Source organism: Vulpes vulpes, chromosome 12, assembly GCF_048418805.1.
Source record: "Vulpes vulpes isolate BD-2025 chromosome 12, VulVul3, whole genome shotgun sequence".
NCBI classification, from domain to species: domain Eukaryota; kingdom Metazoa; phylum Chordata; class Mammalia; order Carnivora; family Canidae; genus Vulpes; species Vulpes vulpes.
Genome location: NC_132791.1, coordinates 144,919,856 through 144,945,677, shown reverse-complemented (window position 1 = coordinate 144,945,677; position 25,822 = coordinate 144,919,856). Strand labels below are relative to the sequence as shown.

The 25,822-nt window shown below is 35.3% G+C and overlaps 1 protein-coding gene across 28 annotated transcripts in view; it reads left to right on the top strand.

Annotated features, from left to right (window-relative positions):
* MIER1 (MIER1 transcriptional regulator) overlaps positions 1 to 18,978 on the top strand; it is a 58,330-nt gene extending 39,352 nt beyond the window's left edge. For 24 of the 28 annotated variants that reach the window (XM_072730605.1, XM_072730610.1, XM_072730598.1 and 21 more), the window contains 6 exons: positions 3,978 to 4,129; positions 5,019 to 5,100; positions 6,225 to 6,319; positions 9,224 to 9,351; positions 13,566 to 13,705; positions 16,000 to 18,978. In XM_072730605.1, the coding sequence (XP_072586706.1) occupies positions 3,978 to 4,129; positions 5,019 to 5,100; positions 6,225 to 6,319; positions 9,224 to 9,351; positions 13,566 to 13,705; positions 16,000 to 16,328 (926 nt within the window). In that variant the 3' untranslated portion in view covers positions 16,329 to 18,978. Of the gene's footprint in view, positions 1 to 3,977; positions 4,130 to 5,018; positions 5,101 to 6,224; positions 6,320 to 9,223; positions 9,352 to 10,753; positions 13,706 to 15,999 lie in introns of those variants that run through there. The other 4 variants (XM_072730597.1, XM_072730614.1, XR_011995960.1 and 1 more) reach the window with 3 other exon arrangements.
* Positions 18,979 to 25,822: the final 6,844 nt, after the last annotated feature.

Below are 25,822 nucleotides of genomic sequence, written 5' to 3'. Positions count from 1 at the left end.
CCTTGCACATATTTACGTAACTTTTTCTCCTCATCTATAAAATAGCTGTAAGAGAGCATTTATTTCAGAGCCTTTCATAAGGATTTGCATGTGGTATTTTTATGTGTAGTTTTAACAGCATTGTGTATGGTGCATAGTAAGTGCTCAGTGAGTGGCCTTAATGTTCACTGGATGATTAATCCTATCCATTATGTGTAGGTTTTATTACTCAGATTTTCAGAAAGCATCAGTTTATGCTGTTTTACTTACAAGTGGTTCAGTTAGCTTCAGCAAAAAAGAATTTACCTGATTGTTTAACAAAGGTTCTGTGTGGCTTCAAATATAACTGGATTTGGGGTTGTTATTATTATATCAACTGTCCTTCCCCTTTCCCTCTTTCCTTCCTTGCCAGACAAAATAAGAGCTGGGAACTCCTGGCTTATATTTTACACTGTCCTTGTAGCTAGAGAACCAACAAAAATGATAACTTTCACATCCACCTTTGCTCCCACAAAAGTCCTAGAGAGAACCTTTATGGACTTAGCTTGAGTCACGCTCAGCCAGAAGTAATTACTGTGACGAGAGAGAAGAGTGAGTATTCTGACTTGCTTTGGCTCATTTATGTGTTCTTGGGGCTCCAGGGCGTGGTGTCAGCCCCACTCAGACCAAATGGAAATGATTTAATTCCCAAAGAAGTGTTGAATAGATGAAAAGCATGATTTTTCATTTCCCTGTGTGTTTTGTTTCTTTCATGTACTAAACTGAACACTGCAGTTCTTGTGATAAGACTGAATTAAATGCTGGTGAACATCTTAAAACATAGAGGGCTGCTATCACTGCCCCACGCCCTACCCCCACCCGATAATTATTTACCCAAAGTGTCAGTACTGCTGAGATGGAGAACCCTGAACTAGACTGACTGAGAATTAGTTAGTCTACTTATAGGGATAAAGGTCAAAGGAAGGAGCTAAGGTACTTCCCTAATTTTGATGCTTGCATGGTAGAATTTTAGAGTAAGGAAATGATGGCTAGAAATTAGGAAGTAGTGAATAGCAAAGGACCATGTAAATTGTTTCTAATGAACACGTGAAAAATTACTGATTGTTACTGAGAAATGTACACATGTTATCTTTAGTTGATGATAATATTGTTGAAAAGGCAGTTCATTTAGCCTGTATTTAGAAAAGCTCTGGTAGACAACTTAAAATGTAGGTCATTCATTAATCACAGTGTGACTTAAAGAATGTGGGAATTTTTGTTGTAAACTTCATTATTATACCATAACTAATTATGCATTTTTAGCCTCATAAAGTATTGATTAGATTGAATTTTTATTAAGGTATTAAAAGTGGAATAACACTTTTTTTCTTAAAATTGAAAGTTAATAAATTTATTCATTGGGAATTAGTTTCCCAGATTGCTGAAGTTTGTGGTTTTTGATGGTGGTTTCTCAGGTATCTACATTAGTACCTCCCACTCCCCACACACCCAGTGAACTTTGTTAAATTATTTTGACAACCCATTTTGTTTATTTGACAAGCTTAATTTGTTACTTACAATGCCATAGTAAGCACTTCCCTAGCTAACTTATGTTAATACACTAAGTATGCTCCTGTCTGCAGAGCTCTCACTTACTTAGAATCACATGTTAGGTTGTATCCACCATTATATATTTGTGGTTGCTTTTTAAAGATTGTAATGTTTAGGCTTCATAATTCATTTAGAAATAGTTTCAGAAGATGCTCTTACATTTCAGTAATTGTGATCTTTCAAAATCCATCATGTAATTACAAAACCATTTAATAAAGGGTATTTGTTTCTTTTTGTTGCTTTTATAGTTTTTATATTTTACTTACAGATGTTATTTCTCATGTATTTTAGTGTGTTCATAGTGATGTTCTTCTGATTTCTTGGCATTTTAGTTGTTCTACAACAGACATTTAATAAAAATCAGTGGTGTTGCCTGTTTTATCTAGATCATAGTCAAAACTAATGTTTTATTTAGAGTGAAACAAGTGGAAAATAATTTGGTCTATCTCTGGAACCAGTAAAGGCAATGTGGTTTATTCTCTGTGGTAATACTAGTTGTTCTCATCCATGGTTATTTTTTAGTATGTTGTAATTGTATAAAATGAGATGTGTTCTCAGGGTCAGCCTGTCTGGCTGTCTTGTTACAGTTCGGGGTCTGGCTTATCACTTAGCGCCATCTGCTGTTGTTTGTGTACTTACTTTAAATGTCCCTGCATCCTTTGGCTACCTAAAACTTACAGAATGATTCCAGAAATACCTTCCAGGTCATTTGTGCTTATTTCATAGGCACAACATAGGGATATTTAAGTGGGAGAACACAAGGACTCAGAGATCACCTTCCATGATTCTTAGGGTTTCCTTTGTAAGACCTTGTCCACCTTCCACCCATCAGTCTGAAGAACATGAAAACTATATCTCCCGCCCCTTGGTGAACAGAGGCTAAGCAGAGAACAAAAATCAGTAGTGTATCCAAATTCACTTTATCTTGACATTTTTATTGTATTTACAATTTAAAGTTTGACTAAGATTATATTATCAGGTTAGAAAAGGAATGAGATTTACTAGTGAAGATTTTCTAGAGATTGTCCTTGTACTTTAAAGAAGAATGTATCTGTTTTGGGGAACAGAAAGATAGAAGGATATTTTAAAGTGTATATGTGTAGTGGTGGTGGAGTGTGAGACAAGGTAATTTATATGAAAATACCTAACATAGCGCCTGATACATAGGAGATGCTTAGTTAGCTGTTTATTCCTTTTTCATAACACAGGAACTTTGGTGCTATCAGTTAGCCTCTATCTCTTAAATTCACAATTTTTCTTTAGCTGGCCCTCTTCCTGTTGTCATTTAAGTAACTGTCTCCCACGTTTAAAACCAACAAAACCAGAAACTTTCTTCTGGATGTTACCCCATCTCCTCTCTTGCAGCTGAACTTTTCAGAAGTCCTCTGCTTGCTTTCTTCTCCTTCCATTTACTCTTCAGTCATCTCCAGTGTGGCCTTGGCTTCTGTCTCTGCACAGAAGCAGCTCTGAAACCTCCTCCTCCTTGTTAGTACATCCAACATACCTATTTCAGTTTTCATATTGGCCATTTAACAACATTGAACCAGTCTAGTACTCCTTGAAACATCTTCTTCACCTAGCTGCAATGGTGCCACATTTCTTGTATTTTTTCCTGTCTTGTGACTGTTCCTTAATTTTATCTATGTTTCCATCATCTTGTCACTTAGAATCACATAAGGCTCTCTCATCTTAGGTTTTCCTCCTTTCCTTTCACTTTGTAAATCATGATGGGATTTAGGCTTTAGTCTTATTATAATGGGAATTCTGATAAAAGCTACATGCTTTTTTTAAAAAAGGAAAGACTTTTGTTTTATGAAAATAATTTATGTTCATTATAATACATTTTTAAGTTTCATAGAAGAATACATAAAAGTAAGAAAAATTACCCCAAATCTTACCAAGTAATAAACAGTGTTGACATTTGGTGAGCATTCTTCTAGATATCTTACTTCAAAAATTATTATTATAGGTAACATCCATTGAACCTTAATATATGCCAGAATTGTTCTAAAGTGGTATAAATCTTTACAACTCTTTATGATAGTGTTTTTATCCTCATTTTGCAGATGGGGCAGAGAGCAGGTCATACTGTATGCCCAGGGTCATATATGTAGTGAGTGGTGGTGGTACTATTCAAACCAAGAAATCTTGGAGTTGGTAAAATCAAGCTAAGTCATTTTAGCTTGTGATGAGAGCTATCAAGTGGTATCTCTCTCTTTAGATTGCTTAAATCGCTAAGGCTATAAATATGGCCCAAGAACAAAGGTGGGCAAGTATTAGGACCACACTTTACCTCTCAGTTCTCAACATTTTGGCTCTTAAGTATGAGTTGTTCATTCAATGATAGTGGTTTAACACAAACTTGAACAATTTTTGGCTTTTTTTAACGTTATGTTTTACTACTTTAGTATATGAAAACGATGATCAGCTCCTGTGGGATCCTGAGTACTTACCAGAAGATAAAGTGATTGTATTTCTTAAGGATGCATCTAGAAGAACAGGTGATGAGAAAGGTGTAGAAGCAATTCCTGAAGGATCTCACATAAAAGACAATGAACAGGTACATGAGTTAAGAAATAACTATTTCATTATGGAATGAGTAAGTCACAGGGATGAAAGGGACAGCATAGGGAATGTAGTCAGTGGTGTTCTAATAGCCTTGTATGGTGACTCTTGTGAGCATAGCATAATGTGTACAGTTGTTCAGGCACTGTACTGTATACTTGGAACTAATATAATACAGTTCTATACTATAGTTCAATTTAAAAAAAGAAATAACTAAAAATTTTCCCTAAATAACCATATATATTTGTATATTATAGATTTACATTTATAGAGGCAAATGCTCTCACATTATTCTATACTGTATACCAAAATTGCTATACTGTCATCTGTGGGGAATCTGAAATAGCTAGCATGCACACTCACTTCATTAGTACATTTCAGCCAAAAATAAAAAAAACTCCTTATTAGGATTTTTGAAGTTCCGTTGGATGTCCCTAAGAACCTGTGGATGTCATCAACTTGGGACAACTTGGGAATAATGTTATCAGGGATATATGATAGACCGATGCCTACCATGAACCTGATAACAGCCTTTTTTTTTGCCTTTTATCATCAATGCTTTGCTTTTCTGATTTAAATTTGAATGGAACAGCAAAAAGCCAAAAAGAAGGGATTTGTAATTTTTATAAAATAGTTTCTTTTCATTTTTAAATTTCTGAGCTAGTATGCCTGCCAAGTTAAGAGTATTAGCTTATCCTGTTTTCTAAGTATTTAGACACTAATTATCAGGATTGAATTTGTTTTTCTGTAGTGCTCTGTGTGTTGCATTCACTAGAATTATTTGTTGTCCAAACATTGGATTCAGGAAGAGCTTTTACTTTCTTAAGAAATTGTAGCCTTGAACTTTGTGAAGAGTCACATACTGAACCATTTTATTTTTCTAGGCGTTATATGAATTGGTTAAATGCAATTTTGACACAGAGGAAGCATTGAGAAGATTAAGATTTAATGTAAAAGCAGCTAGAGGTAAGCTAAAAATGTATTACATTTTTATTTGGTTTCATGACTTAGCAGAAATTTAATAAACTTTAGATCTTCAGTCTACATAGTTATATCCTAAGCTTAATAATCCTGATCTTTCTGAGTTCAGTAAGTACTTGCTGAGTGACAAATAACTTGTGACTTGTTAAATAACTTACATATAACGAGCATTATGGGATTAAGGCTATTCATCCTTTATGGGAAAGTAAGGCCACTACAATAAAAATACATGATGGATTTCAATTTCAGTGCATTTTTATTAAATATTTTCTTATTTGATCTTGCTAATAATAGTCCTATGAACTCTAGAATGTGACAGTTTCTACCTTACTTTCAGAATGATGAGACTGAGATCTCTGAACTGAAATACCTTTGCTGAGGCAAACATAATTTATAAGTAATGAAGCCATAACTAAAATCAATCCAGTTTTTTATTTTTTTTAGTCTAAAATGGCTCTCACCCTACTTCACTAAGAACACTGTTTATGTATCATTACATAGCAAACAATTCAACAAAAATTGGAGGACCTGCTAAGCTCTGAGGACATAATTATAAACAAAACCCCTGCCCGCATTGGTGCTTAGAGCCTAGGTTAGGGAAGCTGAGAAATAGTTACGAGTTCTTCTAAGGAGAATTAGAGGGTATAAGTCAAATTTATTGCAGTAGGACTTAACCTAATTTGGGGGAAGAGTGAGGCTTTTAGGGAAAGTTTATAGAACAAAGTGATATTTTTGCTGGGCTGTAAACAAATGAGGTAGGTGAAAAGAGAGTAAGGCAGAAAATGATTATAGGCAAAGGGAATAATAGCATCACAAAGTCTAAAGTGAGAAAGAACCTAGTGAATTTAAGGAAATGTAAGGTGGCTAGTATAGTTAGATCATAAAGGAGAAAATGATCCAAGTTGAGGTTGGAGAATTAGGGATCAAATCACCCAAAATTTTATTAAATACAGAGTTTTTGTCACTTCATCTTTTGCAGCCATCAATAATAGAGCTCAGGAGTAAAATACTTCCCTTATTGTTATTAGAAACTTACATTTTTATTTATAACTTCATGTACAATATTTAGGAAAATATTGCTTTAACAGTTTTCTCTCCCGTTTTATCAGAGGAATTATCTGTTTGGACAGAAGAAGAATGTAGAAATTTTGAACAAGGGCTGAAGGCCTATGGGAAGGATTTTCATTTGATTCAGGCTAATAAAGTAAGTAATGATAAAATGTTCTCTCATTTATAAAAAGATAGTTAACCTAGATCATTTTATATCTTAATTACTTCCTAATGTTAAAGATTCTATAATAAATGTTCTAATACATTGGTTTTTCAGGAATTATAAGCATACCTAGACTTCCTGGCATATGATATTGAAGCCTTTAGGAATTGGACTGCTATGCAAACATATTAATCAACTTCTGGGTGGGATGTGTGTATACAGTGTAATTACTTAAAGCTGTTTTCCACAAACTTGTGACATTTTTTAAAGGACTGGTCTTTAAAATAATCTTGAAACTTTAAAACATTTTTAATATGACAATATTTACAATTAAAAGTTTTTTACATTTAAGTCCTGAGTGTCTAAAATCAGACACTCAGTATTTAATTTGGTTTTAATTAAGATTTAATTTTCTAGAAGACTATCTCAATAAATCAGCTTTATATTATACATTATAATTTTATAATTTGACAGTTTTATTTAACACGACTCATTTGTCATTCCATATTGATAATATCAATTATAATGTCATCGTATGCCAAAAAGAACTTCATAATTACTTGTAGGTTTATTTTTAGGTTTAATTCTCTTTAACACTAAAATCAGGTAAGATTTTTAATAGTAATTGTACAATTCTATAGAATAGAAAAATGTATTGTCTGTGGGAAATTAGGATGTGCAAAATTAAAATCTCAGTTTAAATGGAGGAAATTAAGTAATTTCTAGGCTTATATAAATATAACAATTTTAGTGAAAAGAAATGACAAGGAACTTGGCTTTCCATGTTTCCGTAAAGATAGTATCTGAGTTTTGAGTGATGGCTTGTCTAGGATGGGGTTGACTGAATTCTAAATAGTCTGTCATCACATTCTTCTTTTTATATCTCTAGATGTAATTGGATGGTGTCCACTTAATTTGTTTCAACATATTTAACTATTTTTATGTTCTATAAATAGTTGCTTAAAAATCCTGTGAGTTTATTTTTCTTATTTTTGTTGTGTATTACCTAGTTTGCTTTTTTTTTTTTTTTTTTTTTTTTAAAGAGAGAGAGAGACTGTAGGGGTAGGGGAGCAGAGAGTAAGAGAGAGAATCTTAAGCAGGCTCCATGCCCAGCACGAAGTTTGCCATGGGGCTTGATCCCACAACCCTAAGATCATGACCTGAGCTGAAATCAAGAGTTCAGCCAGCTGAGCCACCCGAGCATCCCTAAGTAGTTTACTCTTGATTATCTTCATTTTGATAGTTGACATCAAATATAACTACTAAGAGAAATTTTAAGTCTTAGCATTGGTGTTAAAAGTGTGTCCTACCCCTTAGTTTTGTGTCCAAACCATCTGATTACCTCTAACATAAGGGAATATTCTGTGAAAGTAGTGCATTATACTAATGATTAAACATGTATGTTTCTGACCGTGAAAAACAAAAAAAAATACATTGTTTCATGGTTGAATGGAGCAACATTTTGGGATAAAAGAGTTTTCTAGCACTGCTGCTTGGATTCAAACACTGTTGACCAAACCATGCTGGATTATCTATGGAGGGGACTCCTGGAGTGATAAGCTGGTAAGATAGCTCTCAGCAATAAGAAACCCCTGAACACCCCACCAAAAGCCCTTTTTAGGGAATAAGAACTTAATAGGTGACTTGAAGTGACTAGCCAAAAAAGTGTTTAACATAATATTGGAAGTAAGACCTTGATTTCTTTATAAATATTTGAGATGGTGATATTTCAGTATTAGAGAAGTCACCTGACCCATCTATATGTAATTTACTAGTTACAATGAACAAAAAGAGGACAGTTATTCTTTAAGAAGGAGAATTAAGACTTTGTTTTTATACCCAGAATTGAAGTTTGGATCTTAGTCATGAGTTCTACTATGTAGGCTTGCTTTATAGAAGATTTTTCATAAGACTGTTAATGTTGCATGCCCCAAAATAGCTTTCCAGTTTTCCATAATAAAATTCTAAAGGAGGAAAAAAAAGGAGTTTGACTTTATTTTTTTAAAAAAGCCTTGAAAATCAGCTTTCAGTCTTAGAGCAACATGGGCTGGATTTGTAAAGTGCAAGCATAAGGGAAGAAAGAAAAATGTATGTCAGGTATTGAAATGAAGATGTCATCAAATTGACTTTGGGTGCAATCCGTCTCACAGGATACCTCCTTCAAGATTAGAATTTTATGGTTTTAAAGTAATATGCATAAAGTAATAGCATCCCAGCACTCAGGCAGATAGCTTTTTTCTTTTGAACTCCCTGTACTTTATTATATACATCAAGTTCTCTAAGCTAAGTAGCAAAAAGAGGGATGTTGTCTACATCATTTGCCAGTCCCCTTGGTGTTGAATGTCTGTGGAAGGGGAGCAGTTTATTCACACAAATAGGTATAGCACAGTTACTGGAGTAACTTAGTAAAACAAATTAGCAGTGGCATTATTATTATACTTTTCAACTCACTGTAGAGTATTTTCAGCCTTTCTAGAAAGTCTGGATCACCAGTGGGACTACTAAGAGAATCTTTTAAAAGGAAATTTAAAGGTAGACTCCCTAGGTACCCTGTGAGTAAAAGTATTTGCAAACTGTTTATAACACTAATTTTAACTCAAATGCCACTTCCAGATAATTTCGATAGAAGAGTGTTTATAGTAAAATTAAGATGATAGTTTTTTAAAAAGCATAATGTTAAATATCTGAAGACTTGTTGCCAATGTATGATTTCTCTCAATGGGAGTTGGGAAAGAGCAGTTTTTAACAAAGCTGCTGCATGTTGTATTTTATACACAGTATTATATATATTACTTACGGTACATAAAAATTTGTTTTCAGACCTCAAATATTTTTCATGAAATAACTCCTTTAAGGAGGAGATGATTCTTAAAAACAAGTGTTTGTTTCTTATAGGTTCGAACAAGGTCAGTTGGTGAATGTGTAGCATTCTATTATATGTGGAAAAAATCTGAACGTTACGATTTCTTTGCTCAGCAAACACGATTTGGAAAAAAGAAATATAATCTTCATCCTGGTGTAACGTGAGTTTATTTTTTCTGTTGAGTCATTAATTTTTGCTCTTGAATTTCTCTTGAGAAAATTGTAATTTTTAGAATCTTCCTTTTTCAGTAGGGTAAGAGTTTACATTAGTTTTATCCATTTGTAGACATATTGTCATAGGGCATTTAGACTTTTCAGTGTCTTATGAAACAAATTACAATTCATATTGCTTGAGACAATAAATTCATCAAAGCAAGTACTTTAATTTCTATTCCATTCAGTATAAGCACATAGTTTTAATCTAGTAATACTTATGAGCACAGTGAGAATAGGAAAGAGACTCTTTTTAAAAGCTATAGGGCTGGTATGCCTAATAGAGGCCCTTTAAGAAGGAATGGAAATTAGTATTTTTCTTTGTCCAGTCTACTTTTGATCACAGGAAGTAAAATAAGATTTGGGTATAGATGATATAAAAGAAAAGACCATAGAAATAATGAATCAGGTCAAATTTCATTTTCTTTTTTGTTACAGTTTTTTAAAGAGGAAAGAACATGTCCATGATGACTTCTTTTTTCCTAGATTTCCTGAAACCTTTCCTCTAACTGAAATATTTAATAATTAGTCCTGCAACTTTAGTTTACTCCCAGTGAAATATGGAGTGTGGGTTGTTATTATATGTAGTCTTCACGCAAAATGCCTTATATGCTGTATCAGTTCCCAAGCACCAAAATCTCTTAGCTTCATTTAGTCTAGCTTTGGGAAAAAAAACTATCCCCGCTAAGTACATAGAGTATTGAATACACCACACCCTTCAATCTCGTCTCTCTTTGAGTTGCTCTAAAATGCTGATGAGTTGTTAAGATGGAATTAACTTTACTACTATCCTTGATTATTTCCTGCTGCTTACAAAATAAAAATAATGCTAAGTTGTGACTTCATTTGGTCAGTGTGTACCAGTAAAGTTCTCATGGTTCTCTAAATAACTGCCTTTGAAAAATGGGCTTATATGAATTTTCGACTGTGCTTTTGCAAAGGCTAGACTATGTCTTGGTCATGTTCACTTAACAGGTGTTTCTGCTGGTCACTTCCTTGGAGGATCACTTTATATTCCAAAGCAAAATTATCTAAAAGGGAATAAATGGGTATGATTGCCCTTGGAAATCATGGGACATTGGACTCTGTGCATCATCCCCCATTATTCAAAGCTCATGATGGCTAAAGTGGAATTTCATACATAGTATTCCAAATTTTATCTAATTGCTTAATGTTATAAATTTATAGTTAATTTTTTTCTGGATGGTTTATTGGTGATATTGAGATATAATGATGTAGAACTAGATATAGCGATTTATTCTTCAGAGTATTTCTTAAAATAGTCAGTTTTCAAGCTATTCTACAGGGAAAAGTACTAGTAACATCTTTCATTTTTTTCACCCATTTCAGAAATATTGTTCACACACGAACTACAGGCAATCTGTCGTCACCAGCAGTAAGAACATAAGAATTTCCATGCTGGGTCAGACCCATGGTTCATCCAGTTTTCTCTTTCAGAAAGCATCACCAAGGGAAGTGTTGTGGGCTGGCTTAGTTGGTCCTCTGTGCTGTCAAGCTCAACAGGTTAGGTAGGGATGTGCTGCCAAACATTTTAGTTTCTCTAATAATCCCTCCATAGCTTCTGGAAACTTTTTGAAGATCCTTATATCTGTGACCTTGATTCCTCTTAAGTATTCAGTAGGTGGAGTAGATGCAGTTAAAAGTAATCCCTGTATCATCTCTTTTCTCATGCTTTTAAGATTTTACTGTGGTCCCCTGGTATAATAGTATGAGGTGAACAATTGTTGTTTTTCCCCCATAGGTGAGAATCCTATGGTTTTATGGGTTGTGGGCTTCAGTAATGTCTCCTGTAGGTGTTTCATAAAATTATGTTTGTTTGTTTTTTTTTTAACTGAACTGTAATTTTTTTACTCCTACTTCTCCCTTTTAGCTCTGGTACATCTTCTAAAAGAAGCTGTGACAGACTATATGTTATTGCCCAAATGGGGAGAAAAATTGGTTTTCTGTAAACATGGAGATTCTTTTCTAGTTTGCTTCCAGAACCACCTCCTGTTAATAGTTATACTTCCAGTGCACAGAACATTTATTATAAGACAGAAATTTGAATGAGTTTTCTCATCTTCCTTTTTTAGTGAAAATCCATAATTAGAACACATTATCCTAAAAGATATTTGTTCATTTTTCTGTTACATTTTTACCTTCTGTTTGTTCACCAGAATGAAGCACATTTGCTGTTTTTATGCCTTATAAACAGCCTTTGCAAGATCCTCCCGCAGATTGTCTGTAGTCATTACCTGGAAGAATTGGTAGCCATATGCAAATTAGAGATTTTACTATAACAGCCTTTAAGTAATATTTTTAAAGTAATAGTTAGTTAATCAACCCTCCATAGTTCTGATTATCGGAATGCTACTCCGACCTCCTGGATGGCCCACCTGACTCTTCTCCTTCCTTAAGCATTGTGGATGCCATTAATCCTTAAGAAATAATAATTTCTTTCACAGTATCATTGCAGTATCTAGTCAACTCTAGCTTCCTTTGCTTGGCTTTTCTTCACATCCTCCATTATCCATTCCTGTCATACCAAATTTATTTCCAGCAATTCTCATGGTGTATCATCTGTTCTTATTAGTCTTAACTTCTGAATCCCTTGGGCATTCATACTCATTTGTGTTTTTTGTGTGCTTCAGATTCATTACATAATTGTTCTGGAGTTACGGTGAATGGCATAAAGCTGAAGGGAGGACTAAAACACCATCAGATTTAATTCCCTCTATTTATAGGTGAGGAAAATTAGGAAGGCCTAGAATGTTAAATTGATTAGGTCATGATTATATACATTTCTTTGATGTGTGTTTTGTACTTCAAGCTGTTGAAAGCTTCGTGTCCCTTTATTATATTCTCATAACCTAGGGGACAGTGTGATCTTGTAGTTTGACATTACAGCTATATTTTAATAATCTGTTCTTAGACTATTACCACAGACTTTCAGTAAAATCCTAATAAGCCTTTCCACTGTTTATTTCTTATCCACATTCTTACTTCCAAGCTCAGAAATTCTAAAGATTTATCTTAATATTTCTATTATAATTATTCTGAGGGAATTTTAAAATATGGTTTTTAAGGTTTTCTTGAGCTTCTATTCTGTGCCATGCACAGCTTAGGCACAGGTGGTGCAGTGAACAAAGACTAAAATTCCTGCCTTTGGGAAATTAGTCCAGCACTGGTATCAGCAGACTTTCTCTGTAAAGAGCTAGAGTATGTATTTTAGGCTTTGTGGGCCTTCAGTTCTCTTGTAACCACCCAGCTCTGCTGTTGTGCAGTCATAGATACTATGTAAATGAGTGGGTGTGGCTGTATCCCATCAGAATACCATTCACAAAATTGTGGCCAGCCTGCAAGCCATAGTTTGCTGACCTTGATTTGAGTGACTTCATAGCACTTCATAGTTTACAAAACTACTTTCTTGCACACATCTTGTATAACAACCCTGTGTGGTAGATACATACATGATGTTCTAGGTAAAGACACTAAACCTCAGAGATGAGTATTTAGCCCAGATCTTCTAACCCCAACCCAAAGTCACTTAACTGCGGCTGTCCTCCCATGACATATAGTTCAGGAATGACTTAGGGAAGAAGTCAGTTCACCTCTAATGATATGCTGGCAAAGCCAGCAGGTAAGGTCAGTAACATAGCTTTTAATAGCTCAGATCTAGCGGAAAGTAATACAGGAGATATCCAGGAATGTTCAGGGAAGTGATTCATTGGTAGGCCCTCATTTGTCTTTCAGGTATTGCTATAGCTATCACATAAATAGGAGCTTTAAAATTCCAATCTATGTTTGTGCAGAAATTGCTTTGTACTCCTGATTGGCATCATCCCTCTCTTCACTTAGAGATCCTCTGATTTTAGTTGAGCCACTCTGAGCACTTGTCTATAATTTTAAAAGCTTTAAAACTTCCTATTGGGGTCTAAAATTTGCTAGTTTAAAGCCCTTATGCTTTTTTCCAACAAACATGTAACCAAAAGAAGCTTTCCATTAAATGTTCAGATCCTGGTGGGGTAGATGAGGCACTGGAATGAATGGAAGTGAAAATTAGGACATATTTATTAATAAAAGTCTTTTAAAGTTAACCTGAATTTTAATTTTCAGCTTTTTTTAATATAAGAAAATAATTATTTTTTCACTTAATTTTAAGGGATTACATGGATCGTCTTCTAGATGAAAGTGAAAGTGCTGCTTCTAGTCGAGCACCGTCCCCTCCCCCAACTGCCTCAAACAGTAGTAACAGCCAGTCTGAGAAAGAAGATGGCACTATAAGCAATAGTAATCAGAATGGTAAGCAACCAAAGAAGCACTTGTTTATTCTTAATGAAGGGCACTTTTCCTTTAGTAGTCAGGGCAGTATGGTTTGTATTAAACTTCCAAAGCCAAGAGTTGTAAAAATAATAATTGTAAATATCTATGGAACGAATGTACATAATACCAGCATACATATGTACTAACACAGAATACAAATTGGAAAGAATTCCTGTTGACATCACTAAAAACTTAAGTTGAATAAAAATAAACCATCAACAGTGACTTTCTTTTAATTAATTTATTCTTCTTGAGTAGCATCGATTTTCTTAATCAGTTGGGATGCTTGGATAGAATGTTCTTGTTAACTCTTAGACGGAAATGCCAGCCATTTCACATCAGAAGTACACAAAGCTGTAACACTTTATCAGGAAAGTACTTTAAGCATTTGGTGGAAAGAAGTAGATAACAAGGGCATGGTTTTGTATAGTTTTCTCTCTGATAGCGTAATAACCTTGAAGGATGAGAAAAGATAAAGCAGGTGTTAGGCTCTGCATTAATATAGTATGGAAACATTTCTGTTTTTATCTCTGCGAGAAAGAAGCAAATGACATTCCATTATGTTTGAGGTTCGGGTAATGTTTTTATTTAAAATACAATGGACCAAAGATCACCGTGTTCATGAGTAACACCTAGTCAGAGAATTATTTTGATTTCTACTTTAATTAAAATAGTCTTCCTCAGTAAGACAGTGGCCAAGCAGAGAGTAATAAAGCCTTTCACTCCTCTTAAGGAGGAAAGTGGTGAATTAGAGATAAGCTCTGCACACCTACATTCTGATGTAATAGTCTTAGGAGAGGGCCAGTGGAGAGCTAACCTCCCTGACAGAAACTAGAACAACAACACTGTGAATGATTATCCCCTGACCTTTGGTATCACACTGGCATTACTGGAATGAATATACTTTGTTCATTTGATGACCCTGCTCTATTCCCTCACCACCTTCCCCTAAGAACAAGTGAAACAAACAGAGAGGGCCCAGCAGCCGTTTTCTGGTCTAAAGTAAGAAGCTAAGACTCTGAATTTAGGACTACAGGTAGAAGCTCAGGGAGGCATAGTTGTTTACTACTTTGGTCTTTTCCTGTTTGCTCATAACACCAAATTGTTTCTCTTTCTTTGTTTTCTTTTTTAACCATTTGATTAGAACGTGCAGTTAAACTAATAAGGTTTTAAATTACCTATAAATTATTCAGTAGCCCAGAAGCCATTCACCCAGGTACCCACAGCCAAGATTCTTGGGTCTTTTCAAGGAAAGGAAGGAATTATTCAGTGAAGTTTCTCTTTCATTAAGGAGCTTAGTATCTTGAAATCTTACTTTTTACCTTCTCACAGGGGTTTTTGGGCTTACTATAATAGTATTGTTCCTTCTGCATCATGGTGGATAATCCCCCTGTGCATTTATGATTTGAGTGTACTTTTGAGTTGGGGGCATAGAATATTTTCTTTGACCAAAATGTAATATTTGAGGCTCATCCTTGATACCAAATATTGTTCTAATAATTAAAATTTACTTACCTCCAGTGGCACATTCTATATTTTACATTACATACCCAAAATGTCTACTCCATTCTAACATGTCTTTTTTACTGTAACTTTTAGTAAATAATTCTTTCTTTTCTCAACTGTTTCGGAGGAATTTGTGTTTGCTTTTATCACTTTTAAATATATGTTTGGACAGTGCAAGCATTAATTTTTTTAACATTGTGGCCAATTATTTCAATCCATTTAGATAAATAAAATGTGTGATCTTTACCTGTAAAGCACAATACCCATTGATTTACTTAAAAATAAAAGTGATGTCATTTTATATGGCAATAGAAAACTCACGCTTCTATAGATGGTCATTTTTTTTTTACATAGTTTTAGAAAGTTATAACCATTTTGCTAATTTGTCCACATCTTGGCTTTAATTTGGCTTATTTTAGACTCTTAGACCGGGTGTTTATTTGTTATATAACACCAACATGCTCCTAATATATGCCAAAATGTTAATTCTTTACATTTATTAACTTAATTTTCATAGCAACCCTCTAAGTCCCTTATTATCTTCATTGTAATATGTGATGAAACTGAGGTACAAAGAATGTAAATAACTTTTGCCCAAAGTGATGCAGTTACTCAGTAAATAGAACCAGGGTTCAGACCATAGGTATACATAGATTTGATACCTCTCATCATTGATGAAAAGCTTTTTTACAATAGCTGTTTTAGAATAGTTTACAGAGTTAACTTTTTAATACTAGCAGTTTCACTTAATGTTTCTTCCAATGTAGGGATGTCATCTAATGGACCAGGGGAAATGTTGAACAAAGAAGAAATCAAAGTTGAGGGGTTACATGTTAACGGACCAGCAGGTGGAAATAAGAGACCACTTCATGCAGATATGGATACTAATGGTTATGAAACAGACAACCTTACCACTGACCAAAAACTTGGCCATATGACTGCAAGAAATGAAAATGATTTTGATGAGAAAAGTGAGAGACCTGCCAAAAGGCGAAGGGTAAACAGCAATGGAAAAGAAAGTCCAGGTTCTTCAGAATTTTTCCAAGAAGCAATGTCACATGGAAAATTTGAAGAACTTGAAAACACAGATGACTAAATCTTAAACTTATTTTACTTTCTTTGGAGTAAAATCTGGTGTGACTACAATTTTCAGGGTTGATGGGTTACCTTAAAAAGTTGATTTCCTTGAAGCAGTTGGTTAAAATTTTGAAAATTTGAATTGAGTCCTAACTTTAGTAAATAAGATTTCATAATTCTGCCCTTTGTAGACTTTTTACTTTAAAAAGTGTAAAGACTTTGTTAAGGATATAACAAATAGTTTAGTAAATCTGAATGAACTACAGAAATATCTGTACCTTCTCATTTGCTGTATTAATCTTAAAAGCTCACTTACAGGTACTTTTTGCTTAGTTTGATGGCAGAGAAGAAAAAACCCAAGTTCAAATTTCTGTTTGACACCAGTTTCTCTGAGTTTCTTGAAATGTCTTTATCTTTTATAAGAGACATTTTTCTCTCCATACAAATTGAGTGTCATTATTAAGGAAACCCTTATGAATCCTGAAAGTTATGCTAGCATGATTTTTTTATATATAGAAGTTTAAAAATAAACCAAGTCAGGTTTGTATATGTAAAATTGTTGACATCAATGATGTCTTTCCATATTCTTATCTGGGCTTAAGAAATACATTCTGTATTTTTCCAGATTCTTTGTAGCCTTTGAAAGATTTTTACAGTACATATGTCTTGACTGAGCTGTCCTTTCTTAATACAAAAGCTTGTATAATTTTCTTAACTTGTACAGTTGGTAAACTTTTATGAGAGGAATTGATATTCTGAGTCTGTCAGCTTTCATTTTATTTTGCTAAGGTTTTTCTAATGAATTTTTAAGTGTTTGTGTAGTAACTAAGTCATGTTTCTTATACAGGTGGTAAAAGCATTCATAAAGGATTGTGAAAATTTGTTTTTTCAAATTTCTACTTAAGGACAAATAGTTTGAGAATTTTGAAATTAAGCATGATACCTAGATTGCATAGTTGTTTTGCGTTTGCTATAATTTTGAAAATTATTTTTGAAGCAAGACAAAAGTTTATTGTTGGCTTAAGTGCTTCAATATATCATGCTGACCAGAATCCTGTTCGGTTATTTTTATATGCATTATAAAATTTCCCATTTTTGCATTAACTAAACCGGGGAAAAGGTCAAGCAATATTTAGATATTGGCACACACAAGGAGTTGGCAGGTAACAATATTGATTTTATGAGGAAAAAGTGATGACGTGAGCGTATTTCCAAAATGAAAATAAGATGTAGGACCAGTGCTCTGTGTGATTACAGATAGGATCATCCATTTGCATAGCCTTGCAAGAGTGCCATTTTATTTTTAGTGCAAAATTCTTGTTAAAAATGTAGTTTTATACAGCTGATAGACCAACCTATATCCAAACTTTTATAAAAGATTATTAACTATTGTTTTTTTCACACAGGCATACCCCAAATGCTTCTACTGATTCATTTTCAGCCATCAGTTCAAGAGCCAATGCCTTTTTAAAATAAATCTTCTGTGGTCTTGTTTTTAATGGCTCAACTGTTTCATGCAATTGAGTAAAGGTTTGCACTGAGAAGTTATGATTTAGGCCTTACCCTCATGAAGTATTACTATTAACATATGTTCAGACTGCTTCCTTCCACCAATGTGAACAACTCTTTTCCCCAAACAGTGTTAAAAAGCCACTTTACAACACTTGACTTCATATAGTGCACATTCACTGTTACATACCATATATGAGTAAATCAAAGTTTTGGGTGGAAGTGTTGAGAAGCTTGAATTTTTTTATTGTTTTCATTTTACCTACAATATCAATTTATCCAGAATGGCAGCTTTAGCAGATGGTCATAATCCAGTTTCTGAATCAGTTTTTATTACATGAATCCAAAGTATCCTAGCTCCTAGTTCTTTGTCAAAGATGGTCTATCGAAGTGTTTCACATGAAGAGTGATGCTGTACTTTTTAAGTCGTTGCAGTAGAGATGCTATTTTCACCTTTTTTTTAAAGATGCATTTTGGTTGCAGGTTTGTGAAGTTCCTGGAAACTAAAATTACAGGAACGTTTTTAGTAAATTCTCAGGCATGTTTGCAAATATGGCACATGTATACTTATTAGGAAATTTTACTTTTCTTAATCTTACCTTTTTAAAGTATGCCTAATGAAAGACATTCCACTATTACAATACATAATGCTCAGCTTTTTGTGAAGAATATTTAATTGTATTTTGTGTTTATGCAGGTATTTCACACAGTACTTTGTTCTTCATAATGCAGCCACTATAACTTGATAAGTCATTGCACTACTTTAAAACTTTTAGTAATATCATGAATTTAATTTGCTTTAAGATTTAGTACATTTCATAACTCTTGAACTCTTAACAAACTGCATTGGGAAAAGAAGCCTTTGTTAATAGTTAGTTTCCCCCACCCCATACCCACCCTCAGCAAAGCACTATCATTTTCATTTGAAATGGTATTCTGTTTTATAATGTGTTTTCAAATAGAGTTCAGAATCTGCAACTCAGTTCAACACAAATCTGTTGAGCTTTAAAAATGTATTTGAATATTTAAATAGGCATTAAAATTATGAATTAGATGTTTTTAAATTTATGCATAGTAGTTTTGCACTGTAAAATAATTCCCTTTTCCCATTCCCTGTCTGCCATTCTGAATATGCTTATTAAAATATTTTTTTAAACATACTTGTCTACATAATACTGTGTGGATGATTTTCATTAGATTGATTCACTAGGTTTTAATTACAGATTTTGTTTGTATAATATACATTGGTCACAATGCAAATAAGTATAATCTGTGTTCCTTCTTCTCCTAGATACATCATATGAACCAGTGTTTGAGTAGCTTCTGGTCCATTTGAGACCCCATCTTGTGTGATGTATTGTCTTTTTTTGTATTGTCTTCTTTCCTCCAAGGAGATCCTTTGGTCTGTGGACCTCTATTCACCCATTTCTCTTCCCCTAAACTATAATTACAAATTTTCCCCATCTTTCGTACTGCAATTCATATCACATAGTATTTTGCAAAAAGCTTTTGTCACAATAGTTACTTTTCTCTCAATGAAAAATTAAGAGTGGGCACACTTAATAAGTGAGATTTGGTGAATTTCCATAGGCAAGGTGTATGCTGATGACTCTAGAGGTATATAACTAACTGGCTTTATATATATATCACCACGAAGTACCAAAACAAAGTTTCCCATAAATAATTCATATTCATGAAAATTTCAAGTGTGGAAATCATATAATATGGAGAAGAACAAGAATTTCCAAATTTTAAACCTTTTATTCTAAAAATGATGTTTTCTTTCTGTATTATATAATTCCACTGATTAATTTTTGTAATCATAAAATCAACTCTTTAACAATCAAATTTATACTTTGCAAAATCTTACAGTCATCCCCCCAAGTCATGGGTTGATGGAGTAGCATCATTTTCTAATATCAATTTTCCATAACCTCATTTATTATGTGCCCTTAGTATAGACGTAACATATTTTCACATCGGTAAGCACATGAGTTTTTCCTTTTCTGACCATGATTATTGTTTTTTAATCTTCACTTGTTTTTATACTAGCTCCTATGATTTATTTAGGATGTATGATATACTTAAAATGTCATTTTGCTGGCTCTGAGTAAGAAATTTGAACACCATCTTAAAGGCTACCTATTCTGTGATATTGAAGAACTGCCACATAAACGAGCTGAACTCCCAATTCTCTGCAAATTGATGGTAAAAAATGTCAGCGGTGAAAGTTTATATGTATCCTATTCAAATATTTGGGCCTATGCTTGTAGCAGCTACTATGCTTGTGGCTTCAGAGACATGTAGCACGTTTTCTTCTTCAAAGAGATGGCATTAGCAGGTAAGGACTGTGGGTAGAGGGATCCCTGGGTGGCGCAGCGGTTTGGCGCCTGCCTTTGGCCCGGGGCGTGATCCTGGAGACCCGGGATCGAATCCCACGTCGGGCTCCCGGTGCGTGGAGCCTGCTTCTCCCTCTGCCTATGTCTCTGCTTCTCTCTCTCTCACTGTGTGCCTATCATAAATAAATAAAATTAAAAAAAAAAAAAAAGGACTGTGGGTAGAAGTGTACACTTGGCACAGGGTGCCAAAAGGACAGAAGCAGTCACAAACTGAAGGAAACCATCTTCTAGGCTTTGTGCCATAGAATTCTAGCTTTAAAATAAGATTTTCCTTGAGCTTTCATTTCGGTTAGAAATTAAGCAATATGAAATAGGTGTACAGTTCCCCTAAGACCATTTAACTTTTAGTGCAGGACTGATTGATTATAACATAACGGTTATGGAGTATTTGGGACTCATCCCTTTTCTCACTCACTGCCTAGCGAGTGCTACTGTCAGGGTAGGGAGTCTCCTGATTTCCTAAAGTTTGGCAAAAGTGAGCAAGGCCTAATGCAGATTTGGCCTGGTTATAAAATAAATTCACTTTTCTGCTGTTTTCATCATCGTTAACATGAATGGTTGACTGTAGAGTGGGCTAAATGTGTTTTTCTGCACACTAGCTAGAACTTGCTTGTAGAGTTCAGGTAGTTCTAAAATACATAGTTTTGCTCTTTTGTCTCTGGAAAAATGGATTTTGGATTAATTTAAGGAATATACACTTAGAGTTTATTTTTATTATTATTTTATTATTTACTTTTATTTATCCATTCATTCATTCATTCATTCATTCATTTAGAGGTGGGGAAGGCCAGAGGGAAAGGGAGAGAATCAGACCCAACACAGGGCTCTTATCTCAAGGACCCTGAGATCATGACCTTATCCAAAATCAAGAGTTGGACTGAGCCACCCATGTGCCCCTACACTTAAACTTTTTTTTTTTTTTTTTTTTTTTTAAGATTTTATTTATGAGAGAGAGAGAGGCAGAAACACAGGCAGGGGGAGAAGCAGGCTCCATGCAGGGAGCCTGACCTGGGACTGCATCCCAGGTCTCCAGGATCATACCCTGGGCTGAAGGCGGCGCTAAACCGCTGGGCCACCGGGCTGCCCTACACTTAAACTTTTAAAGAGAATGAGATCTGGACCCTGAAGTGGTTTTTCTCAGAATTGTAAGAGATCAAGCAGAGAGTGGCACCAGACTAACCTGAACCATAGTAAATTCCTGACCAGAAAGAAAAGATCTAGTCGAACTTGCTCCAAAAAGGGACATTTTAATAATTTACTACTTCATGTCAGCAGTTGTGCTTTAGCTGAGTAAACATGGGAGATCTGTTCTGGCTAGGAGCTAATAGTAGCGCTAGTCATTCTGAGTATGAATATTGTTAGTCCTCTCCTAACATGTATTTGTGGTTGGTGGAAGTTTATTTGGATGGTTGGTTATTTGAAACAGCCTGAATTATGAGCTTCATGAACTGCTTTGCCACATACCTCTCTATGTCACTGTCTGCCTTTGTCCACCAGTGTTTATAGTAGGCATTTGCATTTGGGAACATAGTATAAACACCTGAACTGCCCATCTGTAAAAAGATAAAACTAAGTCAGTATCACAGGGTTGTGTTGGGATTTAAAAATCACACATTAAGAAAAAAAAAATCACATAAGAAATCTCTCTACAGAGCACTAGATAAAGATCCAGCAGTAGTAGTATAAAGGTCTACAGTCCCTTACCCAAAATTCTTGTGGCCAGAATTGTTCAGATTTTAGAGAGGTACTATGTTTTAAAGAACATCCATATCCAGGTCTAGAACCTATGGTTAGAAACACTTGTCCACCATAAAATGTATTCATATTCACACACATTTCAGGTCAGCTGCTGCTGACAATTGAGTTTGGCAACAAGTTCAAAAACCTTGGATTTCAGAATCACGAGCTTATAGCAGCCTTCAAATTTCGCTAGTGCTCACTAGCAGTTGATTCCAATTTACTTTGCTATGTAACTGGCAAAGAGGCACGTAAACAGGGAACCAAACTTAGCAAGGTGTGTTTTGATATGTACAGCAGCTCCAGCTGAACTCTGCATGCTCTGCACCTTCTAAAGTGCTAACAAGTACTCTGTAAATGAAGCAACTGGTGAGAGGAGCCTGCCAAAATCCAGATGTGACCGTTTTGGAGCCTCCCAGGGTCCTCTCATTTTACAGAAGGGAAAACCTTAGGCCCAAAATGGAAAAATGACTTTTCCAACAAGACTCAGCTGCTTAGACAAAGTCTGATTCCTCTGTCCTTTTTCTTCATGGTACTTAATAGTTTATAATTCTGTACTTCTGGCTAGAGCCATGGCCAATCTGTCCTATGGCCATGGAAGTGAATCACTAGCCATCCTTTAGCCAACCCATCATTGTGGCTAGGCAAGTGGCTCTCATAAGGTTGCAGCTCTTTTTGGATTCATTTGGCTTGAACAGTTGGGGAAGAGGCATTCCCTCAAAAGGATCATGTGTAGGTCACAGAAGAATGTTAATTTGGCGGCTAAAACAAGCCTATTGTAAGTATTATATACTATTATTCACTGTGCTACACCCTCATAAACCAATCCTCACAACATTACAAATTATTACAAATGGGGAAATAGCTGTCTTGGTAAGTTGAAAGACTTACACTTTGCAATGATCTGCATTTGTTCACCTAGTTTCCTAAGTTAGATCTTTGCATTCATGGAAGATGTGTGTTGTAGTGCAGAAAACACGTTATTTGCAAACAACTTGTTCTACCCTTTCCCCTCTCAAATCTGAGTTTTGGAAAGGAAAAAGTCCCCCATGTTGGACAGAAGCTGGTCAGCAGGCTCAGAATAGTTGGAATGCGAGTTCATTCTCTAGCAGGACGTCAGAGGAATGGTTGCACGGGTTGTAAAACATGCTGGACTCCATGCATTGAGACCTTCCAGTAGTAGCAACCATCACAGTGTCGAAGTTTGGAATCTGCAGTGCCACCTGCCTTCAAAGGACACCTTGGAGATAGTCACTAAGGACTTAAGCAGTGACCATGAAGGACTGAAGATATTCCCTCTTCTTTTTTTTTTTTTTTTTTTTTTTGATATTCCCTCTTCTGAAGAAGATTCCTCTTCTATTTTCCAGGCATCATGCAATTCCTGGAAAATGTGGTTTAACCTTAGAGAAGGATTGGGATTGAATTTCCTGCTGGGTGGTGAGATGGGGACTCATCTAATTTGATTTAAAAGAAAAGTAATTTGACATTTCTTTCACACAGGAAGGCACATTACATTCTGTAAAGCACATTTTTTTTTTTCACAATCACCACTGTTCAACAGTGGAATCTTTCTGTACCTGTTTCCTCACCTCTAAAATAAGAATAAAACTTAACTTTAAAGGACTGTTTAAAGGATTAAAATCCATCCATATGTAAGGTGCTAAGAAAAAATGCCTACCTAGCAGTAGCAAATGCTCAGTAAATTTTTTTTTTTACTGTGGCTTAGCAAGTATTCTGTTTGCTATACTTCAAATACTACCTTTTTGGAAAACATTTGGAAACCTAACTTAAATACCCTTAAAATGTTCATCTTGGTCTCCTGGCATTCAGATGGTCTCCTTGAATATAACAGGCAAAAGAGAAAATCATCACAGCCTTACTTATAAACAAAAATGAGAAACTGATTTCATTATCACCTGTTAATCCTACCTTCTAAAATAATGTTTCTATATTCTCTGCTTTCACAACTACACCGCAGGATCCCATCATTTCTCACCAGAATGCACAGCAATCTTCTACAGCTGATAAACTGTACAGTCCTGCCCTTTTTTTGACTCCTATCTGACAGTAATCTGCACAGCATCCTCAGTGATCCTGTTAAGAGTGCAAATCTGATGTATAGTAGTTCCTCAATTTAGGCACACCAAGAGCCAGGGGGCCGAATCTGCCTGGCAACTCTTTTGTTCTAATTGAATGCCTTTAACAGGTACGTACCACAAGCCCTACCACTATGTATTGAATCACTGAGATTCACACTTTTTACCTACCCAGCCCTTACCTGTAAAGATTTGAATTTGTCAACTTCTGACCTACAATCCCAATACTGCAGCTGGCATGATCTTTCTAAAATGAAGATGAGGCCATATGTCGACCTTGCAATGCTTAAAAAATGTAGCCATTAATGAGCTACTCCTTGTCTAGAAGTGTTCATTCAGAAAATATTTACAGTGTAACCACAGTGTGCCCGCATTGTTTCTAGGTGCCAGGGACACTGCAGTGAACAGAACAGACCAACATCTGTGCCTTCATAAAGCTTAAATTTCATCAAAAGAGACAAGTGCTATAGAGATAAAGCACAGGAGAGGAATAGGGACAATGGTGGGGTACAATTTCAGATAGGTTGGTCATAGAACACCCACAGAGATGAGGGCATCTGTTCTAAAGACATTACAGGGGGATGCATTTCAGACATAAGCAGACACAGTGGCCGTGGAATGCTAGAAGGCTGTCCCCTCCAATGGCTCCTCAGTTGAATACTAATTGTCCCTCAGGAATCAGCTTAAATGTCATTTCTCTTAGGAAAATTTTCCTACCATTCTCAGGAGGAAATGTATATTCCTCCTATACATTCTTCTGTGTCAGATAGTTTCATGATTCTGTCATCTTTTGTAGATCTTGTCCTCAAAAATACTCACTGGAAAAATTACCTGAAGGATAAACACACAGGATGAGGCATTCCTGAAGAAATTCTCCTTTTGCGTTGTCCTAATATAGGGAGGTTATCTGGATTTCTTTGGGAAAAGATTTCAGAATTAAAGTCCGCATTTAAATTTACAGCTGAGGGAAGCTGGAAAAATTCCTTTGACTAAGCCACTATTCGCACAATAGTAAAGTGTTGTAATATGAAAAGACATGATAAAGGCCTAACTCCATGAAAGAACACAGTAGACTCTCAATAAATAATTGCTTTTCATGCAAACTACTCTCCTTTATTCTTCCAATGGCAGCTGCTGCCACAAGAGGGCCCCATCAGTACAGCTGGAAAGAGTCTACCTTCTATTTAACCAGCGACCAGCTCCTGCCCAGAGCTTTAAGTTATGGTTGCTCGAACTCCAAATGAAGAATGGCATTCGACAGGCATGTACTGGTGATGAGCTTGGTCCCACCAAATCCATTACAAGCAGATGTGTCAAAACAAGAACCTAATGCGGTTGTAAAAAGCAAAGGTCTTTTGAGTCCGGCTGATTGGGATTTGAATGTGAGTTTCACAACCACACTGGACAATTTACCTGACTCAGCTTCATCTGTTAAACATAATTTTGCCAGGTCTCTGCTAGGGGCTGGGTGCCAGCCCGTGAAGTCAGCCTAACCTAACGGACGGATGAACAATTAATGTGATGAGAGCTGTAGGGAAGTCCTGGGCATACCCAGGAACTGCTCACCTGCTACAGATACACGAAGGCACCAGTTCTGTGCTTTGGTCCTCTCAGCAGTGCCTCTCATGTGTTGGTCCCCCAGTAATGACAGCTCTGTGCATGGAAGCCAAGGTGAGCCAAGAAACCAGCAGAGGGCTGAATGAAGCCATGCATCTGACAAGTTAGAAAGTCAAATTCTGAGAGGATTTTAAAAACTTAATCAAACATGCCTT